General features: G+C 46.8%; 8 protein-coding genes across 8 annotated transcripts; 2 read left to right on the top strand and 6 right to left on the bottom strand.

Annotated features, from left to right (window-relative positions):
- Positions 1–61: 61 nt before the first annotated feature.
- H6S33_010327 (uncharacterized protein) lies at positions 62–1,154 on the bottom strand (the record flags this gene model as incomplete). The annotated part of the gene is made up of 3 exons (XM_044841699.1): positions 62–825; positions 913–1,002; positions 1,067–1,154. 3 exons carry the CDS (start codon positions 1,152–1,154, stop codon positions 62–64), a joined length of 942 nt encoding a protein of 313 aa, XP_044697470.1.
- A 1,028-nt stretch (positions 1,155–2,182) lies between these two features.
- H6S33_010326 (uncharacterized protein) lies at positions 2,183–2,854 on the bottom strand (the record flags this gene model as incomplete). Its single annotated transcript, XM_044841698.1, has 4 exons — positions 2,183–2,370; positions 2,493–2,525; positions 2,583–2,710; positions 2,781–2,854. The coding sequence occupies 4 exons, from the start codon at positions 2,852–2,854 to the stop codon at positions 2,183–2,185; spliced, it is 423 nt and encodes a 140-aa protein (XP_044697469.1).
- Positions 2,855–5,332: 2,478 nt separating this feature from the next.
- On the bottom strand, positions 5,333–6,098 carry H6S33_010325 (uncharacterized protein; the record flags this gene model as incomplete). Its single annotated transcript, XM_044841697.1, has 5 exons — positions 5,333–5,367; positions 5,430–5,443; positions 5,515–5,703; positions 5,906–6,027; positions 6,093–6,098. 5 exons carry the CDS (start codon positions 6,096–6,098, stop codon positions 5,333–5,335), a joined length of 366 nt encoding a protein of 121 aa, XP_044697468.1.
- A 1,466-nt stretch (positions 6,099–7,564) lies between these two features.
- Positions 7,565–8,362, bottom strand: H6S33_010324 (uncharacterized protein; the record flags this gene model as incomplete). Its single annotated transcript, XM_044841696.1, has 3 exons — positions 7,565–7,915; positions 7,999–8,285; positions 8,347–8,362. 3 exons carry the CDS (start codon positions 8,360–8,362, stop codon positions 7,565–7,567), a joined length of 654 nt encoding a protein of 217 aa, XP_044697467.1.
- Positions 8,363–9,468: 1,106 nt separating this feature from the next.
- H6S33_010323 (uncharacterized protein) lies at positions 9,469–10,407 on the bottom strand (the record flags this gene model as incomplete). Its single annotated transcript, XM_044841695.1, has 7 exons — positions 9,469–9,493; positions 9,558–9,622; positions 9,718–9,748; positions 9,943–10,061; positions 10,107–10,150; positions 10,272–10,278; positions 10,369–10,407. 7 exons carry the CDS (start codon positions 10,405–10,407, stop codon positions 9,469–9,471), a joined length of 330 nt encoding a protein of 109 aa, XP_044697466.1.
- Positions 10,408–10,636: 229 nt separating this feature from the next.
- H6S33_010322 (uncharacterized protein) lies at positions 10,637–13,200 on the top strand (the record flags this gene model as incomplete). The annotated part of the gene is made up of 8 exons (XM_044841694.1): positions 10,637–10,957; positions 11,569–11,646; positions 11,703–12,092; positions 12,162–12,283; positions 12,337–12,462; positions 12,520–12,800; positions 12,855–12,997; positions 13,063–13,200. The coding sequence occupies 8 exons, from the start codon at positions 10,637–10,639 to the stop codon at positions 13,198–13,200; spliced, it is 1,599 nt and encodes a 532-aa protein (XP_044697465.1).
- Positions 13,201–15,882: 2,682 nt separating this feature from the next.
- H6S33_010321 (uncharacterized protein) lies at positions 15,883–17,546 on the bottom strand (the record flags this gene model as incomplete). Its single annotated transcript, XM_044841693.1, has 4 exons — positions 15,883–15,951; positions 16,113–16,350; positions 16,402–16,998; positions 17,065–17,546. 4 exons carry the CDS (start codon positions 17,544–17,546, stop codon positions 15,883–15,885), a joined length of 1,386 nt encoding a protein of 461 aa, XP_044697464.1.
- Positions 17,547–18,217: 671 nt separating this feature from the next.
- H6S33_010320 (uncharacterized protein) lies at positions 18,218–22,476 on the top strand (the record flags this gene model as incomplete). Its single annotated transcript, XM_044841692.1, has 6 exons — positions 18,218–18,368; positions 18,445–20,225; positions 20,284–20,947; positions 20,997–21,652; positions 21,710–22,072; positions 22,132–22,476. The coding sequence occupies 6 exons, from the start codon at positions 18,218–18,220 to the stop codon at positions 22,474–22,476; spliced, it is 3,960 nt and encodes a 1,319-aa protein (XP_044697463.1).
- Between the last annotated feature and the right edge of the window lie 563 nt (positions 22,477–23,039).

Raw genomic sequence — 23,039 nt, 5'->3', positions numbered from 1 at the left:
TCTACAAATGTCTGACAGCTACAGCCAACTAACTACCTGCCATTATTGGTATATATAGCTATTACGTTTCAACCTCAGGTACTTTGCTTTCACCCGATGCCTTGTCCTCGCCACCAGTAGCTCCCTCCTCGCCAGCATTGCCTTTTCCGTGCTTCCTTCTTCGCTTCCTCTTTTCCTGTGTACCTGATTCTCCGTCTGCCTTTGCCGCTCCGCTCGCCCCGGTATCTTTCTTGGACGGTCGAGCAGCACCTTCGCCCTTTGGCTTCGGCGCCTCGGGCTTCTTCTTCTTCTTTACACTCAATGGGTTTGGTCCCTTTGGCCCCCTCTGCTTCTTCTTTTTCTTCCTTTCCTCGCCCTCGCCCTCACCCTCAGCCTTTCCCTCACCCTCTTCCTCATCAATGTCCATCGGGTCATCATTGTCGTCCCTCTTCCTCTTATTTGCATTTGCCGGTTTGGGCCTCGTGTCCTTGATCCCCAGCCTAAACTTGACCATCTCACCCCTCTCCCTCTTTATCGTCGAGATTGGCGCCATTGCCTCCATGATCATGACCGAGCGGTTGATATAGATTAGCGGAACCCCTGGCACTGCTCTCAGTGCCTGTCGCACTTCTGGTATCTGCGTCGCCACACAGTAGCGGTGCTTATTCTCGCCGTTGTGGACGACGACAGACTCAATGCACTCCTTCTCTGGCAGCGGCTCCTCGAGCTCGTGGTGATTACAGCGCCGGCGCTCGAAACGCTTTGCCGTGTCAATGGCGAGGTCCTTGTCTGGGAATTCGGCGGCGGAGAGCTTGTAGAGGTGGCGGATGGAGCATTGTGTTATCACTGTTTTGACACCCCGATGTTAGCTTAAGGTAAGTATGGGGGGGGTATGTATGCCGTAGTTTGGGGGGGGGGGGGGGGTCGGTGTACTTGGTTTCGTTTGGCCGTGGAGGGTCCGTTCGAGACCACCGGCAAGGTCCATTTTAGATTTTGTAGCGTCTTTGACAATCTCCGCATCCACTAATTCACAAGCCGAGTCAGTATCCAAGCAGAACACCTGCATATCGGGCTCAATTGAGCTCACCTAGAACTTGGTAGGGCTCTCGGAAGCCGAAACTCATCTGGTACTGCGACATCAGCTTGCGGTATGCCTTTGATCGCTTTCCTCTCATGTTTGCGGTGTTGGTGGTGAATTTATTGTCTAAAGATAGCTATTCTGGATATTTCTGGTTCTGGTAATGGTAGGTGTAGTTGTAGTCAGTTGTTGCAGTCGCAGTTGTGAAGCGGTGGTGTAATTTTTCTGTGAAGATGCACGGACGCGCCGGGATCTAATTTTTTTAGCCTCACTTCTGGTTCGAGGCTTGGCGATGGGGGAGTGATGGCTTGTGACGCCCCGACTGTCAATGATTTGGATAGCACATACTCTCAAGTCCGTATCCTTTGCAGGTAATATGCTAATTAAAAATAGGGTACTTTTGTAGACTTGGATTCGTGTTCTATTGGCACTTGTAGGCAGAATCAGGGCCGTGGACAGAGTTAGACGATATTAATAAGTTGAATTAAAAGATTTTGTATGTCCAGATTGGATACGTTCAGTATCATCATTGATAGATACCTCGGGGCACCTATTTCACAGTAGCAGCTACAATGTGGTCTGGTGATGGGCTAGAAAGATGTTGACGATAGAGGCCGCTCATCGCGCTATTTATACTAATATCATCCTGGGACTACGATGTCCTTTTCGATGTGTCCTCAAAACAATGCGAAGTGTCTTCACATGCTTACAGCCGTGCTTTACGCGTCTTCCACCCATTTTTCAATACGCCCAGTCACATGTTTCACGATCCTCAATATCCGTCAAAGTACTGATCACGATACCGCTTACTTGGTGAACCATAATTTTCAAGATGAAACCAGAAAATGCCATTCCCTATCCTGTCCCACTATGGAAAAACGTCACAAGTAACTCCGTTTAGCTGCATGAGTTGAAGAAAAGAAGGAAAAAAGAACTTTTGTTGATTGTTATTTTTATTTTTATATCCAGTTTTTGTTCCCAACCAAATACGCCCATTACCACAACGTTACGCTTAAGCAACAAGGGCGGAAGCAGTGGCGGACTCGCTGTAGAAAGAAAAAAAGAAATCGTCAGCACACTACCCAACAAAAACACAAGCAAAATTCGGGGGAAATGGGGAACAAACTATTTCCAGACAGGGGGCAAGACACCGACGGTCTTGTAGTAGCGGGAAAGACGGTGGATCCTGGACTCGATGAGAATGAGACGGAACTTGGAGTCCTTGTCTTTGCGGTTGCGCTCAAGGTGCTTTCGGACGGCGACGGCCTTCTTGATCAACATGTACAAGTCCTCTGGGATCTCGGGGGCGAGGCCTTTTTGTAAAATATCACTCTGTCAGTCACAATGACCAAGCAGAGGCAAAACTGAATTGGGGGTTTTCGAGTTTGCGCCCTTGGAGGGGTGAGGGGGGAAAGAATTCATGGAGGCGCTATACCGTTTCCTTTCAAGATACGGAGGATCTTGTTACCTAAAATGGGTGTTAGCGAATCAAACTATTCTTATGGGGAGAGATAGAAAACCGTACCAGTAACAACCTTGACCTGGGCAATTCCGTGGGAATCACGGAGGACAACACCAATCTGCGAAGGGGTGGCACCCTTCTTGGCGAGCTTGCAGATCTGCTCGACGACCTGGTCGGGGGTGGTCTTGAGCCTGTTCCTGTGTTAGTAATTTCGTCCTTTCTCGCCCGAGAATTTCTCGTGAAATTGGGAGTTGAACGAACCAGCTAGGGGGGGTCCTAGAGTAGGGGATGGCGGAGGCAGAGATACCCTTTCCGTTGGAGTGAAGACGACCCATTTTTGCTGATTATTTGTGGTTTTTGGTGGAACTGGAGTTGATAATTTGGCGATGTGTTGTCGTTGGTGTTGTAAAATTGTTCGGCCAGGCTTTCGCGATTGTGGGAATGGAGGTTGAGGTGGGGTCTTGGCGATTAGGCTTTAGGGTTCCGCTTGGGAAGAAGCAGTCACTTCTCAACAAGCGCGAGACGCGATTGATAGTCTGTGACGCTAACCCATGTTTCAACAAAATAAGGTTCGCTTCCCGCTTGTTACTTTTGGAGCCAATCAAAGTCTTGAAACCCTTGTCTCGTCTCGCTTTTCGCGCCAACATGTGAACACAGCTACTCTTCTTCTAGAAAGGTGGAATATCGATCATTCACTTGAGCTGCATCTCGCCTCGACCGTTTCTGGCTCACTGAATCCGACCAGTATCACAGGAGTCAATTTACGTGGACGGCAGCCAACAGCGAAGTACGAGAACACACGACTGGAGCAAAAAACAAATAAACTCCTATGTGCCCACCCTTATCCTGGGACGACCGCATTTGTCGGTGCTTTATCTGCTAGCTAGGCTACCAGCATATATCTACTCATTTGCATTGTTGTTTTTCTGGTACCTCTGGCACAGTGCGTCGGGAAACCGTTATCAACCAGAAAATGGGGTTTGCGTAACTGTTGGAATAACAATATAGCTCCATATCGTAGATCCAGCAACATAGAGATCTTAAGAAGAGAAGAAGAGGTATCAAAAACTGCAGGAGCCCGCAATATACAAATGAGGATCCCGACCCAGCCCACGCACGCACCTACCAATTCTCCGAGATACTCTCGTAGATCGGAGGTTTATATCCGCTTGTGCGAGCTGTGGGAGGGTCCTTGCACCCATCGATGATGATTTCTGTGTGTCCTAACGGTGTGGGGAGCCTATGCTGTGTCTAACGTTCAGCTTAATTTTATATCTGCAGTTTTGCGCTTCGAGGTTGGTGATCAAAATGCGGAGACCTGCAGAGTGACACTCTGTGAAGCAAATACGGTATCGGATAACGGTGCGAAATCACCATACCATACCATACCAAGGCCGCATTTGAAGAGGAAGCTTTGTGACCTGCGTTACAATTCAACAGTCTTGCAGCGATATATCGGGTCAAGTATGACCTAAGGATAGATTTGATATCGTCGGTTTATGGGATCGATTTTCTTGTTCAATACGGTTTAAAATACCGCAAGCTTACAATGAGTTGCAGTAACGCATTATCCATGTGCCCAGCCATGCTCACCATAAGACTCGGCGTACTAGAACAGTACTCATCCAAGTTGAGACACCGCTTCCGATATGGGGCCCGGGGAACACTCGGAGAACGTTCTGTACCTGTGCCCGTATGCAGATTTAACACATAAACACAGATGTTATGGAGTGTTAGAAAAAGCTCGAGGCCCCGGGCTTCCTCCGTGGTCTCTAGTTAGGTTTTGAGCACTAGATTATGGCTACACTTAGAGGTCATCAGAGCAGCCAGAATGAGTCAATTCAGCTGCAGGCGGTACAGGTTGAGGAGTAAAAGCTCAGTTTTTAGATGGCCAAGGCGCACAGCCATTTTGTTAGTCCGCCACCACAAAGAGAAGCAAGCCAAAGCTAGAGAATTTAGAATCTAGTATTGAGATTTGAGTATGAGATTTAGAGAGGAAATTGTGCAATACGAAGGGAAGGTACATTTTTTTCCGCCAGTTAGCAGGACACGCATACAGAAAGGCTTTCTGGTATCAGTCCAAATGGCCAAGTCCTGCCGGGCTGTGCTTGGGTCTAGGATTTGGCCACAACTTATTACAAATATACTCACAACCGTGTGTGTGCTCGAGCTCTAGTTCTAGATATATGCATATATGTGTGTAGATATGTACATGTAAGTGCCTCTTTTCTGGTACCACTAGACACCCTGATGCCAGTACATTTACGTTTATGCACTCTTATGACCCAAGTTCCGGGTAGATTTGCAAATTTGAGGCGCAAAAATTAGAAGAAGAAAAACTTCTGCGGAGAAATTCGAAAAACCAAGTAATTGGCGCGGCTCTGTCCGGATCCCTGTTTCTCTTACCTACATATTTTGTTTTCCTTTTTCCAAGATAGCGATTCTGTCGACTGACAGCTACAAATTTATAATCACGAGAAACGTGATGTTTTCCCCGAAATATGCGTTTTTTTTGAATATGTATTATAAAAGAAATATATTCAACTGAATACATGTAACCAGTACCGCGCATGCGCATAATCATTCCCCATCCTTTTCCCCGGCCGAGGTTTAGGTGCCGGTCCGTCCCCAATGACCTACCGCAGCGAAGTACCGCATCCGGCTATGTGGCACCACTCATCTAGTATCACTCGACGTCCCATGGGGTTTTTGAGTAAAGTATCAGAGGGCGGACAACCGACCTCCCCCCCTCTGCTAGGAATCATTGAGCTCTACCTCCCCTCCCTGGTAGCATAAAAATTCCCCGATCGAGCCTATACCCATCGCGTCGATTCGAGGTACTCTACACCTACTCGAGCCTTCATGTCACCCTATTCTTCCGGTGCCGTAGAATCTCCCGACTGGACTTACCAGTCTTGGCATGCCTTCTTCAACCACCCCCCTCCCCAGTATATACACAGAATCGATCGTCTCAATCACTTCCTTACTCTCCTACCTGCCGACAGACGACCCCGTGTCCCTTTGAGCTACTACCGCTGGCTGCCGGTAGTGTGGAGCTAGAGTACCGCCAGCGCAATGCACGCAAGGGGTGAGAATGTTGGGGTCTATGATATTGATGCCCCGCGCACGTAGGTACATGCTACTTGGCGGATCCTTCTTGAGATAGACCCCAGAATATGAGGGTCTAAATCATAATATCGTTCGTTGATAGCTAGAAGTGGTTGTTTATATCGACCGATCCATATTATAGACTTTTTTTTTGAATGGGCTGGGGAGCAATGAATCGGACCCCGCAGATTTATGCCATTCCTGTGGTATGCAGGAGGCAAGGGTTTTTATTGAATGTGTGTGTTTATGTGTGTGTGTGGAGGGATAGGGATAAGAACAACAGCAAGAAGAAGAAGGTTGCTGTCGAGTGATGTAGCATGATGAGTTGCCCTGGATTGGGCAGAATGGGCTGATTTGCTAGGGCCGGTGATAATGGTGCTGGATCCTTGCCCTGGCTTATCTGCGTATAAAAAGATATGTAGTGAGAAGCTTAAGCTTAGGTTATATTGTAGCAGTAGTACCTACATTCATACTACATGTATGTACTCTATGTAGATGTATGTAGCCCCATTTCAGTTTCCCCACAGATCAATATATTAACCTATTCACCGCTGCCACTGGCGTAGCGAGCCCTAAAGAATGAGCGCCAGATCATAATAGAATAAAATAATAGATTTGGATAAGTAAATTACCCACGTAGCTAGATGGATGGACATCTTTCACCGATACCCTTCACTGATATCTCCCATCCAAATATATTGATGGTGGCGAAGAAACCGGCCAGCCCAAGAAATATAGAAACCGGCTACAGTCGAATCCCCCTATAAGGGTACGTCGGGACCGAAATTTGGTACCCTTATAGAGCCGTTACCCTCATAGGAGGAGCAAATTTGTACCTACGAAGGCTAATGAGGACCCTAAACACCTACCCTTATAGGGCGATTATTCTTATAGTGGGTACCATTATAGGGAGATTCGACTGTACAACGTAGATCTTTCTAACCACCTGCGTGAGTGGGGGCCGATATATATTGACTAAGTAAATGATTCAAATGTCTACTGTGATGTCAGCGAGTTCACTGTTTCCTAGCAAGAACACATCGCCCCGGCCCCAATTCCCTAAGAATTCTCGACATGCATTTCGACACCTAGAGCCCGATGCCATGTCCGGCAAACAATCCAAGACCAAAATATCAAACTTTGTCGTGGCTTACCTCAACCCCCTGAACCAGTTAGCTGAAACATGTCTGTTCGCCAAACTTTGTTTTCCCACCTCTAGTCCGAGCCCTCATTTGCGTTGTCTTTCGATCATTTCCCAGGGCCACCCAAGACCGTCGATACCATGCTGACACAGCGCCCTTCCCCGGTGTTTACTATTCCAACTTAAGCTTCATGGCGGATCAAACAACCCCTAACATGAGGGTTAGGGTTCCAGTTCAAAGAAAAAAGTCATACGATGTTATGCGTATCCGAGGACTTGGTAAATGCCTCAGCCTTCTCATACTTTATTCCAACAACTCTTCTTCTTCCTCCCTTCTTTGTGACTGCATAGCATGTCCATCGTCTTTTTTTCTTTGCTTTCTTCTACGGCTTCTACTATTGCTTGGTCACTCAGGATGATCGGGTGGCCGCATCATGGCACATCGAAGCAATGAGACAAAAAAATAATAAACAAGCACGTGGAATTTTTTTTCTCGAAACATGTTAAATTCTAGGCATAGTGATTCTAACCTGTTACAGAGTACTACTTTACGGCCTTGGAGGAAAAAAAATAAAAGCCTATCCAAGCCATCGAACCAAAAAAGAAACCCAAACCCATATGCAAATACAACCCCAGAGACGACAAAAAAAAAGAAGCGACTCCTAAACGGATACAAAACAACTCATCGCGCCAACCTCGCCATACAGCCATGGCCGTGAGAAAAATAAGAAGGAAATAACCCTCGACTCTCCGCAGAAGGTTTCTGCTTCTATGTCTTACAAAACCCGGTGTCTACTCATTTGTAGCAGTAGACATCCGTGTTTGGATCAGCCGGCACTTCCAAGACACCACAGGTCCCGTGAGCCACATCGTAGACGAATCCATGCACCTCGAGTCCTCGCTCCTCCATAGCCTCGATGACACTCTCGTTGCGCTTAATAGAGTTTACTCCGGCCACAACGTTAAGTTCGACAAGGCGCTCGACACGCTTAACCGGGTCCGAGATGGCGGCCAACTCCTCCTTGTTAGCGGCGCGAATGTCGCGGAGGTTTTGCAACCAGTGATCGATCAGACCGTATCTCTTGTTGCCCAGAGCGGCCATAACACCACCACAGCCATAATGTCCGCAAACAATAATGTGCTTGACCTATGAGTCATAGCATGTCAGTGATCACTGCGCACGAAAAAAAAAAAAAAGCTCAACAAAAAAAAAGTGATGGGGAAACAAACCTGCAAGACCTCAACAGCATATTGGATGACGCTAAGAGAGCTCAAGTCACCCGTGGGAAGGATGTTGGCAATGTTCCGGTGAACAAAAACCTCTCCGGGTAGGAGATCTAGAACTGTGGTCTCCGGAACTCGGGAATCACTGCATCCGATCCATAGGATTTGGGGGTGCTGCGCGTTGGCGAGAGCTGGAAAGAGAGCAGGTCGGAGAGCAGAGAGACGTTGAGACCACTCCTTGTTACGGTGGATAAGCGAATCGATAGTGTCGCCGTCGGTGAAGCGGAAGATGCCTGTGAAAAGGTTGTTAATCAACTGGAAATGGCTGTGAATATTGAAGACCAAAAAACTTACTAGGATCGTTGCTCATGGTGTCTGTTGAAGGATGAAGAGGGGTCGGTTTGGTAGTTTTGGTTTGGGGGGGACGAGTGTCGTTAAAATAACAGAGGGAGAGATTCTTGGCAGACTCGACTAGCGCGATATATCCGGTCTAGTTGGATTGGCGGGTGACCGTGTACGGTGATTCGAAGATGCTTTCGTATGTTTATTCCTCTCTGATGAAGATTGATTGGTAGTGGGGATAGGTCCGCGTTGACGTGAGAAGGATTTGACTGTGGGAATGGAGGAAGAAAGGCCTAACAGCGAATGGAAGTGGGAATGTCCGACTGATATTCAAGGCGAGGAGGCAGAGTAAACAGGGAGGACCCTTAAATACAAGCGCTGCACGTCGTTAGGATATACGTAACTAAGTCATATAAAAATAATCCCAATCATAGAATAGTCGCAGAAATGATAAAAACCGGTGTGCTACATCCTGTCGTTTTGAACCTGCATACCAACATGTTATTGTTAGTTGGTTCTGGACCCTTATCTTGGGGAGAAGGGAAAACGTGCCCCACGGTGGGGCGCCCCCAACAACAGGAACGGCATATCGAAACCAAACCATTTCAAACAGACATTTTGACGTGATACATGCAGCAGCATCCCACCTAGCGGGGCGTCCCGACAGTAATTCAGGAATCTCAACCATCTTACTCGGCTGGTCCCTCCCATACCAATGATACCATGGATTGAGATACCGACCGACGGCCGTGACATCCGTGGCGCCGAAATCAGATCATCCTTGCAGAGGTTGCAGAGGGGAAACCTTCAGCTGGTGGTGGTGACTATCATTGGTAAGATTGATGTTGTAAACCCCGATCCCGAACACCGGCGAGAATTGGAGGGGTCACATAAGGCCATAATAGAGTCTCAAAAGTGTGTCTCAATCCCCAAACCCTCGGCAGTAGCGCCCATTCCTGGGTATTGGGGTGTCTTTTCTACTTCTAGAAGTTAAGTGTATTCCAGGTCTGCAGATTGGAGACACAAGGTGTGGGGAGCAAGGGGTTGATGTCCATGTCTCCGCTGGGGTTTCCTCCGGGCTACGATTCGTAAAGACTACTTGGACTGTTGTCAGGATTATGTAGAGTACATGCTTTAGCGCATGGCATTCCAAATGGCTCTGGGGATGCAGCGGGTAAGTAGTTTGGAGGCGCCTGTGCAAGTGCCAGAATATATGTACCTACAGTTCTGATATATATCTCGAGCGAGCGGCCGGAAACGGTTGGATTACATCTGTTCTGACTATTACCTATAAAATTTCAACTTGGACCGCATACAATACCTAGATGTTCTCCTCCTCAATGTGTTTGCAACACCCCGCAATTACAAGTGCTGGGTACATACATGTAGTTTCGACACCCAATATACACGAAACCTGCCAACAAAGGTTATAGAACTTAAGGTTTATATGAACCCACACTGAGAAAGAGACCCAGGATTTGATAAGATGTTGCTTGATTAGTTAGGAAAAGACCGTTTTCTGCCCAAGTATGAAATATCGCCGCCTGTTTTCCCGTTTTCATGTGCCATGGCGTAGAAAGCTCAGCCCTCAGTGTTATAACTATTTACACGTAATTTGGGACAAAGGTGCCAAGGCGCTGTAGTTGAAAGGTCAAGCCCTGAGGTGCATTCCAGAGATCCGTTGAGGCAGAGATGGGCAGATCTAAATGTATGGAGTCCGCGCGCAGCTAATACCAGTCAGGCCTGGGCGACATAGTAGATGAGATCCTTACGTAGTACTGTACATCTATCGACGCCAAAGGACTATCATCCTCGACTGACTCGTAGATAGATAGAGCACAGTCAGTTGTTTTTATACCATTGTACCTACATGTACATGTATACAACCCTGCACCTGGCAGCTACCTGTAGGTACAATAGAACATATGTGTATATACTCCAGTCCTTAAGCTTACTCAAGATCAGCACATATTTTTTTTTTACACAAAAGTACAGAATTGTTTTTTCCGACAATAGTAATAGGCTAACACGAACTATTGTCTTTATTTGTTTCTTTTTGTAATCCCGTGGCATTTCTTCTATTCGATCTTGAAAACTTGAGTATCTATCTGCCGGCATCCATGTTTGATTTGTTTCGATAATCTTGTTGAGAAACTGGTTCAGCGAGATTGCCAAGACTATGTATATTACAAGTTTAAGGTCTTGGCACATTCCCAAACCACCTCTCGCTTAGTAATGCGCCACTTGAACATCATCGCACCACACTTCACACCTCACCTCACCTCTTCTCGCCTACCTTCGCATGGCGTCCACAACTACCAGCCCAGCTCGAACTCCCCTCGCATCATCCCCCCCCTCCGCACCATCAACACCCGTGCAACCAAAGCGCCGGCGGCCGAGATATAAGGACCCCGACGCGGTCGCGCTTCGAACCCGCTGCCGAACCTATCTCGACGAGACTGACCACTCCTTATGGAGCTTCACCGACTTCTGGGGCGGCGACGAAGCCGCCCGTGTTTCGTGTCAGGAAGTGTGGCACCGGGAACTTCTTCGCATCACCAACGCAGACAAAGATCCACAGCGCGCTAGGGCTGCCGTGGTAGCGAGAAATAAGTATAAGCCAGTATGTGATGTACCTGTTGGCTCCTAGGATTCGGTTTCACGGTTAGGATAGCCACCATATCTACGCTGGGGCTCGGATGTGGCCACTCTCGATAAATTGGCACACCAGATCGATTTCGCTCAATCGGTATACCGTCTGAGGAACGGATACTCGACCGGCCCTGCCTGCTCGGCCAATCTGGATTGAGCACTATCTCACCAGCTGGCCTTGATCTGGCTCGACCGGTCGATATCATTATCCCGACCGAAGAATGGTGTCCTACCGGCCCTGCCTGCTCGGTCAGTCTGGATTGAGCTCTGTCTCACCAGCTGACCCTGATCTGGCTCGGTCGGTTTGGAGTTACGGCCCTGCCTGCAAGGTCCGTCTGAGTTGAGCATTGCCCCTCAGACGGACACTGATCTGGCTCGGTCGGTCGATTGAGCGATTGAATGATCTGGGATTACCGCCTTTCGAAGGACCACAGATGGCCCTGCCTGCGCGGTTCGTCTGAGTTGAGCATTGCCCCTCAGATGACCCTGATCTGGCTCGGTTGGTCTGAGTTTGTTGCACTTGCCTTTACGGCTATCAATCCCAGTGAGTGTGGTGGTTTATGCTAGCTGATCTTGATGCAGCGCGGACAGGTGTCTGAAGTATCGAGTGGCAGCAAGGCCGCAAAATCTAAGGCCAAGACACAAAGGCGTGGTGGAAAGGTTAGCTTTCTCCTCCCCTCCTCGCTCTTCTCTGATCAAGGCCCTAAAATATGTAGTCTGGTATATCTGACCCACCACCGCCACAACTACCACCACCAGCATACGAGCCATCATCATCACAAGAAGTAAGGAGCCCCAACCCCAAGCCTCTGAGCCTCCACGAGCAAAAACACGAATCACTACCAGCGGACCGCAGATGGAACCTCCCTACTGGCCGGTCTGTAGAGGATGTCCTCTTTTCGTGGGTGGTATCGCAGTCGGATGAGGCTAGACGAGCTGGACAGGTTCCGCGAGAGTCGTACGCACATTCGTACATACTAGATGTGGATGACGAAGATATCAAGCTTTTGTTCAACAATAAGGAATGGGACACTATTGTTTCCCGGCTTCTACCGTTGCCCACAGTCGATGATTCTTTAAGATCGTTTATGTATAAGTTTGCCGATGTAAGATATATATATTCTAGCTACAGTCGACTATAGTTTTTTTTAACTATCCACTAATCATTAGCGCAGGCTAAAAATACGTCTGAGCTTCGTCATCTGCTTATCTCTACACCTTACCTATCCCCAGACGAGACTTACTCGCTCGAGAAGCATGGCGACCAAGCCTGGGTCCATTCGGCTTTGTCCTCTCTGTTCGTTTATCGCTCCTCTCCGCGCTACTTCCCTACCACTAATACCGCCCCAGCATCATTCTTTACGAGCATAACCTCATATCGAGCAACGATAACCTAGAAGCGTGGTTCCAGATCAACGTCTGGGGCCCTATTTTCGACCGTTGCTTCCAGCACATCCCCAAAATCTCTGTTAAACGGTATTTCCTCTCACTTTCTCTTCTATTATCTCACATACTAACCCAAAACCCTGGCAGCACCGAGTCCCAATCGCTCTCCAATACAACCCGCAAGAACCCCCAACCCCCAGCTACAACCCGTAAATGCATTGGCAATCGATATGACGGCCTCATAACACACAACCGTCTCGAATATGGCGCAGTAGAGGATAGCAAGGACTATGAATACAAGAAGTGGGTATCTGACTCGCTCAAGCTGGTTAAAGTCTTACACGATCAACTACGTGGCCTAGAGACAGAAGTGCGACATGTGACAACGGCACTAGAGGGGTTTCGGTGCGTGGGCTTTTTGACGGCAGGTAAGCTACCGATTGCCTTCTTTCCAGAGAGTTCACTCACAATTACATTGATAGGGCTCGAGTGCCGTGGACTATTCATGCAGTATGGTGGTGGGCATGTGTGTCTGCTCAGTCGCAGCGACGAATACAAAGTCCCTAGAAGCATTTTACCGGTATCCAAGCTTATTGCAGTACTGGTTGGAGTGTGGCAGATGAGAGTGAGTTTCACCCTCTCCCGATTGTGTGGCTAAGTGGGGACTAATGATGCTGTTTGCTGTGAAAGGAGGTCGTAAGAGCGTCTGTCGGGAACCTAGAGGATTTCTTGGCGGATACAGAGATGCAGTTCAAGGTCGCACTGGGGCAGATGGCCAGGCTGCCAGCTATATTGCCGGTATGCCTGGATACGGATGCGGATTTTTGAAGTTGATACCTAGTTCCAAGTTATATCGAAGTATTAAGTTTTGTTGAATTCTCTGCAAAATTTGGGCCTTATCCACGTAGTTATATTGGGGTTATATACGGTACATGTCTTTACGCAGCAACGTATCTCACGGAAAAGTCAGATGTCGCTGTGACGTTGGATATCGTAGAACGCCTTAATTTGCTTTTGTTCTAGTCATCTCAGCTGTTGACCGGTTGTCTGTAATGTGATGTCCAAACAGCTATCTTGAAGCGCTAGAAATATGTTCCTGCATATAAATGAAATTCTTGAGGAAAATCTGCAAAATCACGCATTATAAGCCTTTGAATAACCTAATGATAATGATATGCTTTGGCAGCTTTGCGCTCCAAGAATTAGTTGATGTCCAACCTTGCCAACCAGTAAAGGTTACGGTTTCATTCCCAGTACCTCCGAAGTGACCCTCGTACCCAGTCTAGTATTTTGTGGTTGCTGTGCCAAGACTTTCTGCGAAAGTTGGTGCAACCAAATACCATAACTAACCTCAACTAACCATAAACTAATCACTAACCCTAAATTAACTCAATACCAATCTTTGGCAGGAAACTTTTGCAGAAATCACGTAACTGTCAAGAAGTTTGGGGATGGAATCGAGCTCACCTCCGAAGCATAGAACGCGTAAGCCTTGTTGTCATTGAGAAACCCACCACCCACATCTGAGGTCACCACGAATCACTCGATTTTCTTGGCACTCTTGGCGCCTTGGTTGGCTGTGTTTCCCCGGCCCAGGATCAAGCAACGTCCCCTCCAAGCAAGCCACACACTTCGCTCTGGCGTCTCACACTGGTAGTTGGGTCTTGGGTACGACTGTGGCCATGGAGGCGAATAAAGACTGGGAGTGGGCCTGTGCAGCAGCTTGCAGTACATATGTAGCCTACCAAATCCTTGACTGACAGACCGAATTAAGGACGCAGCATCTTTCAACAACACCCGAGGTAAGAAGCACAGTAAATATACCCGAAGCCTTAGTCTGAGATTTGCCGCGCAACTCATCAAAGGATTATCCGGTTATTCGCGTTAACCTGGGTGAGTGCTAGAACTGATGCGGACACAAATACTGCTGGATATGTGGCGTTCAACTAAATAGGCGTTAAGCTCCTGAAACCTTCTATAGGATAGCTCTAGACCTTGGAGTAGGTGAAGTTGCCCATATTCGTCTCACTAACCCGTAAATTCTGGAGGCGTGGATCGAGTGATAGGCCATGATTATAAGGGAAGACTTAAAAGTAGCTCCCTTCTTCGTATTTACTAGTATCTTTTTAAACCCATACTAGGAGAATATCCCCAAGCTCACCCCCAACCATCCATCGTAACTCGATACACCCTCACTACCCCAGCTTCCGATATACCTCCAGCTCATTCGCAAACACCACCTTCCGGGTGGCGCTTCAACGACAGTGGCTGTGGCGCTCATTTTGTGAGTATCGGCGTGTTAAGGTTGCTTTATCTATAGTTCGAGTAGACCTATGTTCGAGAAACCGTCTGCAGAATAAGTTCGAGTAGTTAGCTGTATCGACTTGGTTTATATCTACTATTTTGTATCCATTTGGTTAGTCTCAATTAATTAGTGAGGTCTTGGCACAAACAGGCCTGTCGCGTTATTTGATTGGTGTCTACTAATATCAACGAGTGCATTTTCTTCCTGTCACGTCAATATATCACAACTAATCATAACAGAAGAAAACAGGTTAGCAATATTGTAGAGATGATTTTCAGAGTAAGTGACTCTGATACAGGCGAGTGAGTATGAATTTGTCTAGAAGTTAGGATACCGACAAAATATATACCAGCTGGGTCAATATGGGGGCGGGGGTCACAGACTCATCCTGACAGAAACTCGTCATAAATTTCTAACTGTGCCCTTTGCATTCGCATAAATAGAAATGCTAGCATGGCCGGCTGAAAACTGGATGTGCCGTCCTCGCAACAGAGGTCAAGTTTTTTTTATCCCTCCATGAACAGATACCTCAGTCAGCGAGCGTGCATAAAGGGTGAACGGACACACGTCAGTTCATGGACGCATGAGCGTGCCTAGAAAACTAGGGTACACCATGCTGCTGCTAGTTCGTCAATGGACAGGACAGTTAATGTAGTAGAATCTACCACATGGGCATTAGGTCATGCCTGCCTCATCAGCGTACATTAAGGAGGTTATATGATACATATATAAAATATTTACGGATAGCAAATAGCTTAGGTATAGGAGATTTGACGGCTTCTATTACTATTAGAGGGAGGAGGAAGATGTTGGATCAAGGCTCTTCAGAATTGCAGTGCTAGTGTTTGGATGTGGGTGAACATATGTGATGACGCGATCCTAGAGTTTGAAAATATTGGGGGGCTCTTAACTTGGTACTCTGATCATCGTCCTTGAGGGCTGCATAAGCGGGAATGGGTTAAGTCTAAAGGCTCGAAAATTTTGGTTTCGATGGGTTAGGGTTAATTACATGTAATTACCGAAAATAGATTAATAATAAACTGTTTTGATATTGAGGTATCTACATAAAGTATTTATGGCTGGCATGATTCCTTTTTCACCAAGAATTAAACGGTAGTTGCAAACCGCCATCACCTACAGCTTATCTGGCAATGCTGTAACTCTGGGCACTATTAGGATTTATCCACTTTCAGAATATCACGCCTTTAGTCCGTGAACTTAAACGAGTTTGTGGTGAAATCAATGGCTCCTCCCTTATAAGACCCCCGTTTTTTCTAGAACAAATGTCAGTCTCAAAATAAAAGAAACATTGCTCTTTTGTGGGGAACAGATGTGCAGCGGTCGGAAAGATCCTTCGAGGATCGAAGGCTATTTTGTGTTGTGTATAATTTGCCTCGCGAGGTTGTGGTTGGAGAAATGGGATACTGGGACTAACCTTATTCTTCTCCTTCGTAAACCCTTTCCCCTTTGTGACAATAAGATCCCTGTGAGCCTTCATTGTGTAGTGGTTTTCCGAGAAGCCCAAAGATTCAAAAGTATTGTCTTTTAGACGCTCGTCCACGTATACAACTTTAGTAGGGTCAACACGCTGGAAAGGCTTCTTTGGGTTGTGTTCTTTGGTGGTAGAGTCATTGATAGAGCTGCTACTAGATCCGCTGTTGGAGTCGCTGGAACTGAGGTTAGGTTAGCAAAGGATATCACCAAAGGTAGGTGGGGAGATTTACGACTCTGCATCCTTCTCTTCCGATTTCACCTTTTTGGATACTGGTTCGTCAGAGCTGTCGCCCCGTTTGCGTTTGTCACCAGAAACCTCTTCTTTCTTCGGAAGATCTTTTGCGGATTTTTGATTCGACTTCTTCGACTTCTTCGACTTCTTTTTGCTCTTCTCGTCTTCAGATGAAGAATCCGAATCTGAGCTTGAGCTTGAATCAGAGCTAGAATCGGAACTAGAATCGGAGCTAGAATCCGAACTTGAGTCTGAACTAGAGCTTGAGTCCGAGCTTGAACTCGAGTCCGAATCTGAACTGGAGGAGCTAGAAGACTTCTCCTTGGGTTTGGCCTCAGTGGTCTTGTTCTTCTTGCTCTTCTTGTCTTCCTCATTAGAGGAATCCGAGTCCGAACTAGAATCACTTTTGAAAGAGCTCTTTTTAGAAGCCTTGCGAGAGGTGGATTTGGAAGATGCCTTTGAAGCAACGCTTTTGCTGTCGTCGTCGCTGTCGCTGTCGCTCTCCGAGGAAGAGGAGGAGGATGCGCTTGAGGACGAGCTTGATGATTTCGAATCTGAGTTGGAATCGGAGCTGGAGTCGGAACTAGAACTAGAGCTGTCGTTTTTGAATTTAGCGTTCGTTTTAATCATGACTTGAGTTCAATTGGTTGGAGATTCATACTCTTTCTCACTCTCGCTGCTGCTCGAAGGCTTATTCTCATCCCCGCTTATAGTAACTGAGGATTCATCCTTATCCTCCTTAGCCCCGTCATCAGAGGAATCTGAATCGCTGTCAGAATCAGAATCGTCAGACTCAGACGCGGCGGCTCGTTCATCATCGGCTTCGGAGGAGCTGTCGCTATCGTCGCTGCTTTCTTTCTTATCTTCTTCTTTGTTGGCCTCCTTCTTTTTCTCGCTCTTCGCCGTCTCGTCCTTTGAATTCCCCTTGCTTGATTGCCATTGGTCAAAAAGGTCTTTCAAACTTGGATAAACCTCTGGACGTTCAACCTTTTTGGATTCGTATTCGGCGTTGAAAATGGTGGAAGTAGAATTGAAACCGGCATCTTTAAGGAATTGCCCTATGGAAGCAAGGAGCTGTGGAGCAGGTACATCGGCGACTGGAGCGCTCTTTTTCGACTTGCTCTTCTTCTCTTTGGGGCTCATGACTGGTAGTACTGTGTTGAAAACAGCGGTACAATTGGTGGAGTTGAGTTACCGAATGGCGTAACACCAGGGAGGTAGTGGTGTTGTTTGAAGAGTGTTTTTGGAAAACCGGACTGAGGTGACTGTCGCAGATCTAGATTTGTATGTTTGCTTCCTGCAAAGCTTTTTTTTTTCGCTCCCTGAGATTTCCACGTGACCTTCAGCCTCTTATCAGAGACGTGCCTGTTCTAACCGTATACAGTAAGAAACAAACCTTTGTTAATTAAGCCTCATGAACCAAACCGGCTGTCATCGGATATGTAAGTGCGTATACATATATAGATCGAATATTTTATTTTTTAACTACATGTACTTAATCGTTTGTCTTGCTAATAGTGTCATGTGTAGAGTACATGTAATCAAGGGAAGTGGATGGCTGCTGCTGCACATAGGTAACTCTTCTGGGACGGTTGCAACTTGAGTTAGGTAGGTACGCCTACAGGTGCTTGGTTGGGCCAGCGACAGCTGCTGATGCTTGCTTCCCCGTGTGTACCTTCAACCTCCAACGTCAAGCAGAAACAGGTACACACAGCTGTACCTACACGTTGACCTCTCGTTATTAACAATCTTTTCGCTCGTACATCACCGAAACCCCAACGTGACACTTCTACTTTGCTTTGGGGTTGAGGACCATGGCGGATCCCTTTCCGCGCAATCGCCCTCCTAACGCTGCCCCCCCTCACCCTAGCTCTGCGGGCAGTGTCACAAAAGCTCAGATATTTGAAGACGAGAAGAAGCGGATAACTGTCTCCTGCTTCTCCAGAACCGACACTGACGGTTCCCGTATGTAATCTTTGCCCGGGAGCACAGTATAGAACCAACATCATCTCTCTAACCTCGTCACTCTACGCGTTCCTAGTTCTTGAGTCCTATATCACACACTGCAAGGTCGTCGAAGATGCCACGTCCCCATCAGCACCACCACCGCCGGATGCTCCTAGCGATCAGAAGAAAGAGCGTGTGATAATCATTGCTGTTCGGAAATCCGGTAGAGTTCGTATGCACAAAGCTAGAGAAAATAACAATGGAACATTTCAAATTGGAAAGACATGGAATTTGGATGATCTCCAGGAGATTGAAAATTATTCGCCACCCAATGAAAAAGGATTCACGGTTACCATATTAAAACCCTATTATTGGCAAGCAAACTCGAGTAAAGAGAAAGACTTCTTTATTTCCTCAATGCTCAAGATCTTCAAAAAGTATACGGGGGGCAAAATACCAAACCTTATCGGATTTGAAAGGACGGATATTGATAGAATGGTTGATGGAGCCGCAAGTTTGCAGGTAAGGCAACGTCAAGAGGAAGAAGGATCTCGGGGGCATACACCACCAAATTTGCCTACGAGCCTATCACCTCCGTTGCTTAGGAACCTTGCAACAGCGCAGTCCATGGACTCCCTAACAAGGTCTGCTTCGCGGCAATCGCCAGGGATGAAAGGCATGGATGGATTATCCCCTCCCGTAGGTGTATTGCGGCCATCTCAATCTACAGATCGTCTTCCCAATAGCTCTCGGAGAGCACCAGATCCACTTGCTTTGGGTCGTACCACGTCCGGAAGGTCAACAGCATCTAACGATTCTATTCCGCCTCCTATTCCACCCCAAGGGCCTGGAAGGCGTCCCTCTGAAGGTTCTCAAAGATCCGGCCGTCAGCGTTCGAATTCTCGTTCAACTCAGGATGAGGGGGCCGGTCGTAGAGCACCCTCAGCAGAGAGAATGAGAAGAACCCCATCTTCCAACAGCCATCAATCTCGGGAGCCTGTGGAATACCAGCCTTTTAATAGTAGTAACAGTAGTAGGGTGCCGGATTCGTCCCCTACTGTCCTAGATCATACAGGCCGTCCCCAATTGCAATCAAAGAAATCCAATAAGGATGTGGGATCCGCGTTTAGATTGGCTGCGACAGCATTTTCTGCTGGAAACACAAAGTTTAGGCCACAGACTCCAACAACGCCAACCACGCCGGCACCAATGTCAAGAGGCCCTTCTCGCGAACAGGAAAGGCCCGCAGAGCTACCGCAGATCAAGTTCCCAAGAGACCAAGGGAGCGTGAATAATGTAGCTTCAACTGATAGACTAGAAGAAAGTGAAGACAGGCGATCGCGGTCACGAGATATTCCCCCAACGCAAATCGACCCGCCACCAAAAAGTGAGAGGAGAGCAACACTGACTTCCAGGGATAACATTATGGTGCCATTACGTGAGAAGCCACGAGATTTATCCCCTCAACCTCGGAATCAAGACTCTTTGGATATTCCTGGCCGAAGATCACCATCGCCTGATGGATCTAATTTGGATCCCAATGAGCGTAGTCCTCGAAGTAGATCACGGTCACCTAACACTAAAGGACGGAAACGAAAATCGGCCAAATCATCTTATTTAGATGATGTGGACACATCTCGTGTGACGGTAGATCTAGAGGATTTGCTGCATGAGTTCAATTGGGATGGACGAGGTAAAGTAGATGAGCTAGAGGCGAGTATTAAAAAGGAGATTGCGACCGTGGAGTCAACCAATATCATCATACACTCTGATGGTGATGATAGGGTTGAGGATCTGTCTGTTTTGCTTGACAAGGCAATTAAAGAATGTGAGGAGATGGACGCACTCCTAACTCTGTATGCTGTTGAATTGACCGTATGTTATACTCTTGTTTTCATGCTCATCGTATCATGATGTCTGATGTGATTCATAGAGTTTGAACGACGATATATCGCACATTGAGAACCAGTCTCAAGGTCTACAGGTCCAAACAGCCAATCAGAAGACTTTACAGAAGGAGCTTCAGAGTCTGTTGGAGACGATATCGATTGTACCACAACAACTCGACACTCTGAAATGTGGATCCCTTGATTCCGCCCAAGCACTTGAGGGCATCGAAGAAACGCTATTGGCCCTCTATAAAGCAATGGCAACTATTGACCCTCATATTGCGAGCTCCCCGGTTAATAATGGACGGAGGGGCTCTTGGAGTGATGAGGGGATCGGTACGATGCGAGCTCTACAAGAGAAGAAAGAAGGTTACCGGGCTGAGATAAACGCTTTTCTGGCAAGGCAGAGGCAATTCTTAGCTATCAAATTTCAGGCTGAAATTGCGGCACTGGAAAAACATTCCAAGGGCGCAGGGGTGGTCCAATCCGCCAAGCCAAAACTATTGGGGCATGACAGCGCGTATGTATCAATATATAGATTTGTCGGGCTCGTAGTGTTTACAAAAGACGTGGACCGGGAGGAATATATGGAGTTACAGAAGCTTTATATGAGGCCAGCGAAACAACTATTTGAAAACGAGTTCAGAGATCATATTTTTGCTTGGAAGAGGATAACGAGAAAACCAGCGCAGGAGGAAACGGATCTTGGTATGTGGGCCTCATTCATACTCATATGCAAATTGCTAATTTTTATCAGTCTTTACCGTCCAAGAGAAGGAAAACGATAACGTTGCTGTATCGGCTGCACGAAAGTTGACAGTCAAGCGGTCTCAGACATTGGCCAAGATTCGATCACCTACTGGGGAATCCTTTTCTAAGGATAAAAATCAAGATGGAAAAATTCACGCCTACGAAGCATTTGCTGGTGCATTGACGGAAATGTACAATCTTGTATTCAGGGAACAAAACTTCCTCGGCGAGTTTTACCACCTTTCATCTCAATTGCCTGCGGATTTTGTCGAGTTGGCAAGCAATTCCAAGCCAGAAACCCGGCGCTTAGGGGATTTGGGCGGCATAAAACCATCTGATCAGGATAAGATGAAAGGAAGGATAATGCTTGAGCTCATGGGTGAACTATTTTCGTTTTGGTTACAGGATTTGCAAAATTTGTCGGACTGGGTAATAAAAACCGATCCAGTGCACTGTGCCGGGTTATTATTTGCGATCGAGGAAAGGATTGATTCCCTGGAAGAGACAAATCAAGAGTATTTGCTCAAAACGTTGCAAAAGTTGCATGATCGGTTGGCGGGCTTGTTCTCAAGGTTTTTGGATGAGCAAATCAAGGCCATCGAGGAGACAAAGGTGAAGATCAAAAAGAGGAAGGGAGTTATTACTTTTATGAAAGTATTCCCGGTAAGATTTGTCTCACTTTTTATTCTTGAGTTTGATTTCTGATGGGTTTGGTCATAGGGCTTCTCTGCAAAGATTGAAGATCAGTTACCGCCAGAAAGCTCCAATCAGGATGATGAGCTGGATGTTAGAGAGATGGTCAATGATGGTTACGCGAAAATTAACAAGGCTATGTTCGAGTCTCTTCAAGCAATTGCAAAAGAGAGTCCCGCCGTTGCTAGTCAGAGTGTCGACCCCGAAGATAAAGAGCAATTGAACTATCACATCATGATGATCGAAAATATGCATCATTATTTGGAGGAGGTAGATACCAGAAGCAACTCTATCCTGGTCGATTTTAAGAAAAAGGCGGATGCCGAATTCAAGGAACATATGGGTCTTTACATCAGTGCCGTTATCAGGAGGCCACTTGGTAAAATTCTGGTACGAATCCACCCCCATCAAGGAAGCCAGAAAAGATAGCTAATTTCTGTAATCAATAGGATTTTATTGAAGGAGTTGAGGTACTACAAAGATCCGGTACAGAGGACATTTCGACCCGACACTCCCATTCGAAATCTGTATACAAGAAGATCCTCGGAAACCACGACGGCAAAGAAATCAAGCGTGGAATTGAGACCCTGAGGAAGCGCGTGGATAAACATTTCGGTGATTCAGATGATCCAGCTCTTTGCGCAAGACTACTCGAGAAAATCTTCGATAGGCTTGAGGCCGAGTACATTGATACACATAAGCGTGCACAGAAGTTGTTGTTGACAGTGTACAAGGATCAAGGCCTGGAGCTAGAATTTATGGTGCAGGATGTGCAGACAGCGTTCAGGAAGTAGCTGGCTCTTTTATTTATTGCAGTTGAGGGCTTTTATACTTGCGGATAGCTAGGAACGGAATACTACCAATACCAATGGAGGCTTCAGGTTTATAAAAGACATTTGGCCCCTGCCTTATATATGCTCTTCATTATTTTCTTTCAATAGCGTAATTTTTGTCTCAAAATATTTTCATGAAGTTTTATCGAACATTCAGTTGTAATAGATAGTGGCATAAACTCATGTTGGCTATAAACCTTTGATGAGGTGAATATACGTGCTAAAATGAGAAATTGCAACTAGCTGTCCATACCCAGGAAGTGGAGCCAGCAAAACAAACGCCGACCTGGACATGCTGCGCTGAGGAATTTCTTCCATCAATATCGATCATGCAGCAGGTCGTGCGAGTTGATGTGTAGAGTATTACGGACCGCTAATACTTTTTTCACTATGTAGAGTATGCATCATTCCCATTACCCTCAATGAAGTACAGTAACATGTAGGTACATGTGTAGGTATCGTTTCTACATAGAGCAACGAGTAGTAAAGGCGTCGAGTCCACAAGCTAAAATGCAATATCAAGT

The sequence above is a fragment of the Morchella sextelata genome (genome assembly GCF_020137385.1).
Source record: "Morchella sextelata strain SCLS chromosome Unknown scls_4, whole genome shotgun sequence".
Classification (NCBI taxonomy): domain Eukaryota; kingdom Fungi; phylum Ascomycota; class Pezizomycetes; order Pezizales; family Morchellaceae; genus Morchella; species Morchella sextelata.
Note: the sequence above shows the minus strand (reverse complement) of the source record. Positions and strands in the feature narration are given on the sequence as shown.